This window comes from Zootoca vivipara, chromosome 8 (genome assembly GCF_963506605.1).
Source record: "Zootoca vivipara chromosome 8, rZooViv1.1, whole genome shotgun sequence".
NCBI lineage: Eukaryota > Metazoa > Chordata > Lepidosauria > Squamata > Lacertidae > Zootoca > Zootoca vivipara.
This window is the reverse complement of record NC_083283.1, coordinates 52,097,275-52,110,454: the sequence shown is the minus strand read 5'-3', so window position 1 is coordinate 52,110,454 and position 13,180 is coordinate 52,097,275. Positions and strand designations below refer to the sequence as shown.

General features: G+C 38.9%; 1 protein-coding gene across 1 annotated transcript in view; it reads left to right on the top strand.

The window, feature by feature from the left end:
• Nucleotides 1-13,180, top strand: part of TMX3 (thioredoxin related transmembrane protein 3) — a 61,237-nt gene that overhangs the window by 22,207 nt on the left and 25,850 nt on the right. Inside the window, exon 16 of the mRNA XM_035125637.2 lies at nt 618-840. Coding sequence (XP_034981528.1) covers nt 618-840 — 223 coding nt within the window. The remainder of the gene's footprint in view (nt 1-617; nt 841-13,180) is intronic.

Here is a 13,180-nt window from a genome sequence, read left to right as displayed (position 1 = left end):
AAGCTTATACTCAGAACAATCTTAGTTGGTCACTAAGGTGCTACTGGACAATTTTTTAATTATAATAGCATTAATTTGGTCTGAACTTAATTGAAGATGTTTGCGGGGAAAGTACATCTGCTTAACACACTGTAAATATCAGAAATTTTTAAATCAAATACAAGTTCTACTAAATGCACATTCCTATCCACGTCTGTGCAAAAGCTTAAGTCCCATTGAGTTCAATGAGACTTAGTTCCAGGAAAGTGTTTATAGCACTGTAGCTTTAGTAACATTTGCTACTTCTTATCCACTTGATATACTGAATGCCAACCTTCAAGATTTTGACAGCCACCAGCTTCATCGGTTCATAAACTCCCTTTAAAATAAAGTCTTTAGGTGAGCGATCTCCACTTGCCTGATGCTTCAAGGAACTGCTAAGTACATAATTCCCACTGTTTTTTTCTGCATTTTATTTCCCTCTGACTTACACTTTACAAACCCCCTTCCCCAAAACCATGTGCAGCTCAGGATAACACTCCATATATCTAATGGACCGTATTCCATGAAAGCTTATGCAGTGATATATTTGTTAGATGTTGTTGAATTGTCATTAACAGCTAACTATTTCTCAACAGTCTGTTTTCAAGAGTTCCCCGCTTCTGGGCTGCTTTCTCTTTGGTCTACCACTGGGTGTCATCAGCATCATGTGTTATGGAATTTGTATGGCTGACTCTGATGGAAGATCAGATGAAGTTGAGGCATCTAAGAAGGACAGTGCAGGGCGGGAACTGACTGATGAAGGCACTGAGGAAGAACAAGAGGAAGAAAACAGTGAGAACCGTCTAGAATTTCCAGGTGGCGAGCAAGAACAGAAAACTATATTTGAAAAGAAAAAAGACTAAATTGCTTAATTAAAAAATATGTAGAATTTCAAAATATAGACTTATTTATTGAATTCATCTATTTACCTGTGACCTTCAAAGATGATGAACTTTTTGTTTTACATGCATGTGTTCCAATTGCTTGGCCGTGAAGAAGAATGAATGGAAGTCTGGGTTTCAGAGTCCTTTACTATCTTTATCCTGCTGAAAAGAAATCAAAGTAAGGGATGTATATATGAGCTATTTTACAGCGATGCACACTGAAATTGGGTGAAGGATTTGCTTCTTTCTTTTCTAGCTACTGAGAACTGGTTTAAAATTATTTTAACTATGTGGCCAAAGTAAACAAAACATTTAAAAAGGACAGCAGGAATGTTCTCAGCCTAGAGTGAAATCTGTAAAGGGGGAAACATCCCTTTGGGACATTACATAAATGCTTTTTAAAATAGTTAGTATTGCTTTGAAAATCAATACGTACTTCATTCCATGTCTTTTTCGGTTGTTTTTTTTAATAAAAAGATGTAAATTTTAGATAATCTGTTACATAAGTCTCATGGCAGTGCTAAACACAGGTATTGCGGTCTCTCTTTAGTTGTTTTTTATGCAATTTTAATAATCTTCAAAGTAGTATTTGCTTACTGGGTCCATTTGCTATTGCATTATATTGGTCCAATATGGTGCATTATTAAAAATTCACTTCTGTATTTAACTTAAAAGGAAAAAACCTTGCTTTTAGATGAGATTTCCCCAAATCTTGACAAAACTAAGGGTTTCATTTGCTTATGATGAAATTAGTGGAATATTTTTTCTGTGCGTGTGCTGCATGATTTATGACAAGTGTTTCTTCAATATGCCAAAATATTTTTAAAGGTGGGTTAAATCTTGCAACAACTGTGACTTCTGCAGGTGAAAAACACATAAACAAATATTTTATTGGCTTGTTATCAGTGATAACCTGCATTTGTCATCTCAACTACATGTTGATTGGACAGAGCAATTTAATTATCTGAAGGACTGTTAACACTTATAGAAAAGGGGGGTATTTGTCAGTGCAATACATTTTCATTAACTGTTAAATCACATAAGTCATCTCTAATACTGTCCCTTGACATTGAAAGCAACTACGGTAAGCTCTCTCCAGAGTTAAGATCTCAAGGGATAAGCTATAAGATGGTGTTTGGAGTATTGATACCATGGTGATTACCATAGCAACCAAACCTATGCTGCTCATTTTCAGAACTATGGCTATGTCACATCCAGTTGGAAAACTGAAAAATAAAAGCTTCCCAGCTTGTGGGTCTTGGTAAAGCAGTTTGGTATAATATGTACATTCTCAAAAGAAATTTTAAGCTTGGATAAAAAAAGTTTTAAAGAATTAAGACTAGAAGATAAATTTTTTTGTCCTCCTGCAGATAGGGAAACCCTGTAGTACTTTAAAGCCAATCAACTTTCTAAGACATTCTAAGCAAACAAATTTGACTTGCATAGTTTTGTTATTTAGAAGGAAATAAAGCTGATAATAACACGGCTGTTTTGAAAATGCATGGGTTTTTAAAGTAGGGTTCTCCTTGATAAAAATGAATGTTGCTTTTCAAAATAGGAACAGATGAGAAATGTTAAAGTGTTTAGCACTTTCACTGACAGTTCTTTGCCCAAAGAATAAATTGCTGGTATTTAAATTATACTTAACATAAATATTCTAGCTGTGACAGTTTGGCTTTATAAAGAAACTTTGTTCTGGCTATTGTTTAAATTTAAACCAGGTTGTGTTGGTTCTGAACAATGAATGTTACAAATGGTATTTTGTTTGAGTCAAGGATAACTCTTGTCATGTCATGCACAGTTGGTTTTTCACATAATTGAGGTTTTGTCCAATGCTGCAAAATTCCCCTATGCTTTAAGCATCAAAAGCATAAAATGAGCTGGGTTTTTAGACTGTACCAGAATAGCATTTCTACTTTGTTGGTGTTATATGTTGTTTACAGAAGTAGTGAATGTCAGCACAAGAAATCTGAATTCATCTACTATTTCACACAACTTCTTAATTTTGTGTTCTTATAGCTTTCTTTTAGATACAAATAACAGCTACATGCTATATAGTAGTTTTTCTAGTGCTGAATCTTGAGAGTATGCTTTCAACAACAAAAAAATCCTAGCATTTATACCAATTTATAGGATGTTAAGCAGAGTGGTTTGGACAGTGGCAGTTAAAATAGGTACCGTATATGTTTGCCATCCAGCATATGGAATGTCCAACTCCCTGGCGTTTACTGAACTCAAGTGTACTGCCATTTCATTTCAGCTTCATAACATTGCAGTTAAAGTAGATTTAACTGAGCATTCCCCCTTTTATGTTGGGCATGAATAACTTGTGGTATAAAACAAAATGACTATTATTATTATTTGATCATGTAAAGAGCTCCACACAGTCAGGTGTCTATTTTAACTTGAATGGAAGCGCTCCAATTTTATTTTACCTTGTTGAATTTATCAGCTGTAAATGTGTGGGGTTTTGGTTTTTTTACAATAATAAAACATTTAAAAGTACTGCTTTTCACTCCTTGTTACTCTATTTGCATGTAGTTTGACATTTATAATAGATGAGAGATAATAGAAACTGGGATCAGACCAGCATTCTCTTTCCCACATGACTTTTGAAACCCACAAGATGACATTGGCCGCAACCTTCTCCCACTGTTGTTCCCCAGCAATTGGCATTCTAAGGCCTACTGCAACTGCTGTTGTTAAAAGTAATAATTAGCCATCATAACTGGTAGCCATTCTAATAGCCTTATCTTCTATGAATTGGTCTATTGCTCTTTTAAAGCCCTCTAAGCTGGGAACCATATTGTGATAACAAATTCCATAGTTTAGCCATGTGAAGAATTTTGAATGTGTGTGTATGGGATTTAGCATTATTGGATGATCCAGGTTCTAGTATTATATGTGGCAACCTCTCTATCCACTTTCTCCACACTATAACATACTTTTATACAACTTTGTACTTTCCCTTACTTGAATTACTTGAATTTTTCCTTAATAAAAGAGCCCCAAATACAAGTCATCTTCATAGAGGAGTTTCTTCAGCCCCTTAATCATTTTACACTTCTTCAATGCCCTTTTCGAGAGGCAGCAACCAGAGATGCCCACAGTATTCCAAGTGTAGTAATACCATTTGTGTAAAGGTACTATAGTATTGGGAACTATAGTAAAGGTACTATAGTATTCTCCTTTTTCATGGTTGTTGCTGAGTCGCTCAAGGTTTTCATTGAGCCATCCACCATGACTCCCAAGATCTCTTTTTTGGTCAGTTGCAACTAGCTCAAACCACATTGGTGTATATGTAAAATTGGAGGGGATAATGCCCCCAACGTACTAGCATAAGGTGTCCTTTTAATGCATATATTGGTAGAAATGCCACATAAATTTGCTTTGAAAAAATGTATATGTTGGGCAAAATTGCATGCAAAAAATTGCATCAGGGTTTTCATGAGGGTTTTTAAAATAATCAGGAACTCATGTGGAAATGAAAAATGAATTTAAGATTAGAATGATAAGAAATGGAAAAGCTGAAATTTTCATGGTTTCTCATCCCTAGGCGGACCATAAACACCCAATTGGCATGTCTTCAGAGGAACATGTTGGTATCAGTCAGGCTTACAGCATGAAAGAATTGCCTTGAAAAATACTCACCTTGTGTGTGTTTAATGTGACCTGTATACACAATGATAAAATATTCAATCATGAACTGTGTTTTCCATAGTTTCTTAAAAAGCATAACCAGGGAAGAAGGCAATATACAATAATGAAATGCCTTATAAATCTGCTATGTTGTGGGCAAATGTTTTTTCCTTACAGTAGTGCATGCTTTCTAAAGGATCATCAGGAGGGATGCTGTCAGTGCTACTAAACAGAAGGGTGTTTTGTATTTGTTACCTCTGATGTACAAAGCAGAAGCACAGCACTCCCTTTCAATAGGTCATAATCATCTGTCATCCGCAGCTGGAAAAAGCAAACCTATTGGCACAACACTTGTCAGATGTTCTGAAATGTGGGCGCATGTAAGTACTGTATAAGACATTTGGTTGTTTATCTGAGAGCTCTATTCTTGTAAACATGGAGGTAGGCTATATCCCTGTGGTCTGACTTACCTCTGTTTATGATAGAGATTCTCAAGTGCTGGGAAGAATATAATCAATTTGATCCAAATTTTACTGCTTGTAGGGCTTGGGAAAGCACAGATTTTCCTTTGGCCCACCTAGTATTGCACGGTGTCTCTGCTTTGTTGATCTCTGAACTGCACAGGATGAAAAGCATTTCAGCTTCTATTCCATAAGGAAAGACCATTTTTGGCCAATATACCAGATCTCGCAAGAAGGAGAAATGGGTGTGTGACTAAACACAATTTTTAAAAATCCTTCCAGTAGCACCTTAGAGACCAACTAAGTTTGTCATAGGTAGGAGCTTTCGTGTGCATGCACACTTCTTCAGATACCTTCAGATATCTGAAGAAGTGTGCATGCACATGAAAGCTCATACCTATGACAAACTTAGTTGGTCTCTAAGGTGCTACTGGAAGGATTTTTTTTATTTTGTTTTGACTACGTCAGACCAACACGGCTACCTACCTGTAACTGGGTGTGTGACTGTGTTTTTAGGTAAGAACTATCAACCCTTAGCTGATAGCGTACTGAGAATATTTCCTTGCACACATTTACCCAGTGGGACTGATTTTATTTTTATTTTGCTACATGGTTGCAAATATGGCCTTTAATGACCATGTTTCAAAAGACATTTTCTACTGGTACAGTTATTTTGAGTAGGTGACTTCTCTGCTTAAAAACATTTGCAACTGGGAGAGGTTCTGCTCTTTTGATTAAAATGAATACTTTTACTCTAAATTAATCTAAGTGTGTACCCTTTACTTCTTGTGCAGATCTAGCACCCTGTCAAACTCATCAATTATCTCTGGAAATTCATATTAATGCTATAGTAGCTGCTCAAACATTGCCTGTTGGAATACAAACTGCAGAGAAAAATTTTTATTTCCTAGTATTAGGTCAAGTTCAAGGTACAGTAATATGCAAAGATGGTTTAGAATATATATATATATATATTTCTTTTCTAAAACAAGCAAACACATCATCCTGCCAACAACCCCACTGGCTGTTACAGTGGTACCTCGCTAGACGAATGCCCTGCTAGACAAATTTTTTGCTAGATGAATGGGTTTTGCGATCGGAGGGTTGCCTCGCAAGACGAATTCGTTTTGTGAAAAATTCGTTTAGCAAATTGCGGTTTCCCATAGGAATGCATTGAAATTCAATTAATGTGTTCCTATGGGCAAATAAATAAATAAATAAAATTCAATGCATTCCTATGGGATTCACAGGACAAATTTTTCGCAAAACGAATTGACTCACAGGACGAATTAAATTCGTCTTGCGAAGCACCACTGTACAAGGATTTATTTCACAGAAATGCTGTTTCTTTAATAAATGTCAGGCTGTTTAGTATGTGAGATCTACCTTTTGGCCCAAGGATCTTTATTTAGTCTGAATGGCTGTAAAGGAAATGGAATTATTCAAGGTTGTTTCAGCTTATCAGATGAAGCTTCTCAATATATGTATGCTACCCATGTAAGAGTTTTCTTTTGATCCTTAGTGCTCTCTGTGTGTGTTAGCTTGGGGGTTGTCAATGTTCAGTTTCCTACATGTAAAAAGCCTGCATTTACAGAGAAACTAGAGATTTGGCTTTAGGAATTTGTGCTTCAGTTAACAATGAATTCATTAACACCTCCATTCAGTGCACATCAAGGCAGATAAGCAACAACTGAATAATTTTGTCTTGACCTTCAGTGATAAACATATTCAAGCAAATTACTATTTCCCCTCTAGCCAAATGTTAATTTCTGTGATTAAAGTACTGCGCACACCAACTCATCATTTTGCCACTACTATTGATCATACATGCATGCAATTGTTCGATGAATAATTATAAGATTGTTAATTAGAACATGGGGCATATATATTTCTCTCCTCTCCCATGTATTCACTGGCAGAGGATGTTTTTTTTAATGTTCCTAATGACTCCATTAATTATTAACAAGATCTGGAAATAACAGCATTTATTCCACTTGTAATAGCAAAGAAAAAGAAACACTGCTTAAAATCATTTTGTCAATGAAGGACAAGTATTTAAGGCAATGAGGTCTATTTTCCTTCCCTTGGCAAAATTCTTTGCTCCACAGCCAATGCTTTCATTACCTACTAAAAGACATGTGATGTGTTCCTCCTGATAGCCACTTGGATCACTCTGGAAGCTGGCTGTGAGTGGCGTCGATGAACTTTTCACCCAACTGAATAGTGTGAAATGTCATGGGAACATTTGGAAAGATCCAATCCCCATGGTCCAGGGGAACAGCAAAGTACTTGGAACATCTGCCAAACAGACACTTGCAAGTGGTCCAGTTGGCAGATGGAAAAAAAGTCGCAGTCATGACACGTAAATGCAAACTTGTTGGCAGGGGTGATGTTATTGCTGTTGGCACTGATGTGTGTATGTAGGACTGCCGACCCAAGTGGAGACTGGTGATGGAGCCCTTTTGCTCAGGGCAGACCAGGACAAGTCCAGGCACTCAACAAGAGAAGGAAGAACAGAACATGAATGCTGGCTAGTTTATTGGACTGGCCTATTTTCTGCCAGCAAAAGAGGAAGGGGGGGGCAAATTGGTTGCCCTGTCTCTTGGCACGATGTATTAGATAGATTAAGGGTATAAGAGCCAAAAATTAAAATGCTGGATTTTTTTTTAAAAAAACGTGCATATTAGCTTCACAAATGTCTTTTCCTGCACACCCAAGAAGATGAAGATTTGGGTTTAAGGGGCTGCAGCTTAATTAAATAAACATAATTCAAACGAATGCAGCAGACAAGATTGATAATCTGTGCAGGCATCCTATTTGGGTCATACCTTGAAGAATATAACCCCGGTCTCCCTCGAGCGTAACCCCACCCTGGTTCCAAGCCATGGATCGGAAGGTTAATTGATATGTGTCTCTCCCATTCCTTCTCACCCACAGTGCCCAGTTGTTACCTCCACCTTTATCCTGTTGTCCATTACTGCTGGATTTAGGGCAGCACAGGTGGTTCCTCTGCATAAGGTGGTGCGCCAAGGGGCTGCAAAATTGAGAAGACCCATAATTGAGAAGATCCATTTGGGGGGCACCAAATTGTGGCCTTGTACAAAGTCTGCCCCTGTCTCTAACTTTCAGAAGTATGCAGCCCCCAAAGTCCAAGGGACACCCCTCCTTGTTCCACCCCGAAGCCAGCCAGCGATTAGAGGTAGATTAGGACATGCCCCTTTATGAAGCTGGTGCCTCCAGTGTGTACCATGGCAGCAAATTGTTTTAACTGATTTTAATATCGTAGTTTTGCACTGATACTATCAGCCCTGGCCCTGATGGTGAAGGGCAAGTAAGAATCTAGATTATGATGCTAATAAGAAATAATAATAATAATAATAATAATAATAATAATAATAATAGATAATGATGAGATTGTATTGTATTTCTTTCTCCCTGGCCACCCTGCATGGTGGAGGGTGGGGATCAAAACTGCTCCTAGGTGAGTCCAGAGCAGAGTGTTTTCCACACGGAAAGCATCATAAAGGGGACTTTCTTTCCCAGCTCCTCATTATAATGTGCAGATCTCTGTATATGACCTCTGTTCTAAAAGTTGTTGGTGCTTTGCCGATGGAGTTTAGAACTGTGCTCAAGTTTTGCAGTCTTAAATTATGATCTACAGTTCTAATTTTACACCTGCTCTTCATCAAGGTCACTGTCGATGCTAAGGTTTGTGTGCGAGAGAGTTTTAATGAGAATAAGCATACAACTGATGCTATGATTGAGGAGCTTGATTAGGCACAAGGGCTAAAAATGTATCCAATGGTTTTTTGTTTGTCAAGAAAGGGCAATTCTGTGTCTGTAATATATGAATAAAACATTAGCTAGGTCATTAAAATGCATTGCTAACTATTGCTCTCTTAGAATTGTCATCTATTCATGAATGCATGGAACTGAAACACTATTAATATTAATCGCAAAAACATTGCATCTTTACATTTCTATAAATGGATCAAACAGGTAATTTATTTTCCTGAAAAATTGGGAAGAGAAAGGGACTTCTCAAACTTTTCTTCTGTAAGGCAGAAGACTGTACTGCCCTATGTAATCATAGTGTCCTAAGGAATTACTATTACCGGTAATTGAAGAGATTTGGATGGAAGTCTTATGGCCACATGGAAAAATAAGTGTGTGGGTTGATGGGGTCTATTTGTACTGGTTGAAAGCTGCAACTATAATCAAGGTGTTAAAAGCAGGGTTTCAAAGGCAAGCTAAACCTTGTTTGACCCCACAGAATGTGCTGAATTTAAAACAGGGACTCCCACCCTAAACATACTTACCTGGGACTAAGTCCTATTGAATTCTGTGGTTCCTGTTTCTAAGGGATGGTTGAGTCTGTTAATTTCTTTCACTTTTTTTTAAAAAAGTCCTTATGAAAATTTGTCCTTATTTTAGTACAAGTTTCTCTTAATACTCTCATTTTTTAATGTAATTTTACTGTAAAATAATGCAGTTCCGTATGTTGTTTTCATAAATATATACATTTTCATAAATATATACAATTTATATATACATTCATAAATATATACATGTATATATACATATACAGACACTTTAACACCTGTTTATGCATTTCTGTGCACAAATCTTGGCTCTAGAACTGCATTGCAAAATCTGGAGAACAGCGGATTTCAAAAGATGGCTGTTTGGTTCCTCCATTGTTTCATCAAGTATGAATTAGATAGGTTTGCCTTTAGATGCAAAGTGAGATGAAATTTTCTCACACACATGTTCTAAGTAGATACAGATTGCACTGTTAAATTCGGCATTTACTACAAGGCTTTCCCAATATTTGTATTTTTAAACACTGACAGTTTTACCTGATTCTGAGCACAATTTCAAGAAATTAAATGCGAAAGAGTTCACAAATTTTTGTTGAGGGTCAACTTAATGATGCTTGAAAGACACCACATGCTGAAGGGGTGTAGGTGAAAATTAATATCCATTTTAGGTGTCAGAGTAAGTAAAATGTGTTTTCTTTACTGAATGCCATAGTTGCACTGGTCTTAGGTTAGGGCCAACTATTCATCAGCACCTTTGAGCTTTCTTGTATAGCCGTGTATATTTGAAATGCCATGATGTATTAAAATATCAGCTATTTTAATCAGAAAGCCTGTGCTGGCGCAACATCTACACTGCAAAGTATCGATAATATTCACATTACTAAAACACTGGCATTTAGGGATATTAATTTCAATGCCTCATATATTAAAGAGTTCCTTTGGGTAATCATTGCAGAGTTTCAGCATCCAAGAACTGCAACAACAGCTGTTAGTTGGGTAACTCCAATCAACCCTGCTAAGTATATACATTAAAAGCAGGTTGGAGCTTTTTCAAAAGAGGCAAAGTGGTTAATTTTTAAAACTTAGCTCTATAATAAACCATTGTGGCTAATTTGGCACTCATATCCAAAGTCATGCTGTGCCATATCTTATTAGTTTAGGCTGGCAGCAAGGCCTTGTCATGGACCAGAAACTGAATAGTGTGGTCAACATGCTAGCAACAATACAGAGAACGTAATACAAGGGAAGATGGGAAACCTTTTAAATAGAATCCACTATACAGCATCCTCTTTGCCAAAAGGGCATTAGGGCTTAAAGAAAGCTAATTCAACCATCTCCATGTGTCTTGTCCTACATGTTTTGAGATGGGCAGTGGTGGTTACTCACCAGCAAGGAAAGTCATTCTTTAAGCAATCAAAAGCATTATATTGTTCATCATTGTTTTGTATATTCTAGGGCTGAACCTCGATGTTCCTGCAAAATCAGCAGCCTGCTATTCCCCAAGGGAAGTGATTACAGTTCTATTTTGAATAAAGCTCTAGTGCAGTGGTTTTTCAAATGTACTAACTTCATAGGGAAAATACATAAATTTATCTCTTGAGGAACCTCTAACTGCCTGACCCAGAGCCAGAGGTGTAGCAAGCCCAGGTGGTACCTGGTGCGAAATTTTTTTTTGTCACCCCCCGCATGCCGCTTTACCAGGGCACTGGCAAAGCAGCGCCCTCTTGGGAGCCACAGCTCCCATCTGTCCCCCTCCCTCCCTCCCTCCCTCCCCCCCCGGCTCGCTGTAAAGCGGCAAAGTGAGAGCCACTTATGGTGAGCCAGGGTGGGAGGGAGGCTGGGTGGGGGCCCCCTGGCTTGCCGTAAATGGCTCCTGCTTTCCTGCTTTACAGCAAACTGGGGAGGGAGGGGGAGCCGTGGCTCCCATCTGCCCCTCCCAGGCTTGCTGTAAAGCAGCAAAGCAGGAGCCGCTTATGGCGAGCCAGGGAGGCAGGGAGGGGGAGCCGTGGCTCCCATCCGCCCCTCCCTGGCTCGCTGTAAAGGGGCGGATGGGAGCCGGGAGTGCACCGCCCCCCTGCCCCCCCCCGTTGCGATGCCACTGCCCAAAGCTGAAGATACGTTGGTCCTCACCATCATGTGAAATGAAATGAGAGTTTGGCATAGACCTAGAAGATACACAACATTCCCACATGGCTTTGTATTGCAAGGGGATATTGTTGATGATGGGCCAGATTCTTGCCTGCCATCTGCAAATGTTCACCTGAATAACTGCAGATTTTCCCATAGTGTAACAAAAGATGCCCTGGTAAATTATTCTGAACTGCAACTTGCAATTCAGTAGTTAACCACATGTTCAATACTCAACAGGTGAGATGTCACCTGTGTATACGTCCTAAGAAATTTGTAAATGGGCTAAAAAATAATAATGTTTCTCTGCCTTTGTATGCTGCAATGGCACAGGTGCAAGCAGAGACACATTTTCATGTGCATTGGATCTGTGAATCCAATGAAGAACATTTATTCATGCATACAGAAATAGTTGTAAAACCCTGTAACTTATGTTTCCCTAACTGAAGCCATGCAAATCGGTTTCGGCTAAATACTTTGGAAAGAGGTGGAACTCTAGCAAAACCTGAAACTACACCTTCCAGTAAAATGCCATGCAAAAGTTATGCAAGGCATAATGAACGGGAAAATTACAGTGCAGTGAAACATCTACCAGTCACAGCAATCAGAAGAATCCTAGCCTTTGTAAACAAGCTTATAAAAGTGTGGAGACTCCCAAATATGCTCAAGATGAAATAGCAACTGGAGGTAGAAAGGATACCTGATTTTTTATTTATTTTTACCTCAGTTACAACAAAACTACTTACTTGCAAACTCCCGGGTGTTGCTTTTATATGCTTGTTTGCTTACTTTCAAATACATTCATGTTACTTTTTGTAATACCAAACCGAGCATTTGAAAAATATCTGCTAGTGAAAAGATGTGTGTAGTATTACCTGAAGGAGCATCTCCACCCCCGTTGTTCAGCCCAGACACTGAGGTCCAGCGCCGAAGGCCTTCTGGCGGTTCCCTTACTGTGAGAAGTGAGGTTACAGGGAACCAGACAGAGGGCCTTCTCGGTAGTGGCACCTGCCCTGTGGAATGCCCTCCCAGCAGATGTCAAGACAATAAGCAACTATTTTACTTTTAAAAGACAACTGAAGGCAGCCCTGTTTAGGGAAGTTTTTAATGTTTGATGCTGTCTTGTTTTTAATATTTGGTTGAAGGCCGTCCAGAGTGGCTGGGGAAACCCATCCAGATGGGCGGGTTCTTCTTCTTCTTCTTCTTCTTCTTCTTCTTCTTCTTCTTCTTCTTCTTCTTCTTCTTCTTCTTCTTCTTCTTCTGAAACTTGCAGGGCATTTGACATCTGCTCTCTAGGTCACCCATAGGTAAAGGTAAAGGGACCCCTGACCATTAGATCCAGTCGTGAACAACTCTGGGGTTGCAGCACTCATCTTGCTCTATAGGCCAAGGGAGCCGTCGTTTGTCCACAGACAGCTTCCAGGTCATGTGGCCAGCATGACTAAGCCGCTTTTGGCGAACCAGAACAGCGCACAGAAACGCTGTTTACCTTCCCGTCGGAGCGGTCCCTATTTATCTACTTGCACTTTGATGTGCTTTCGAACTGCTAGGTGGGCAGGAGCTGGGACCGAGCAACGGGAACTCACCCCGTTGCAGGGATTCGAACCGCCAACCTGATCGGCAAGCCCTAGGCTCAGTGGTTTAGACCACAGCGCCACCCGTGTCTATACCTAGGTCACCATACTTAAAGTAAAATATGCTTCAAGAGGCAGACACAATGGGGAGG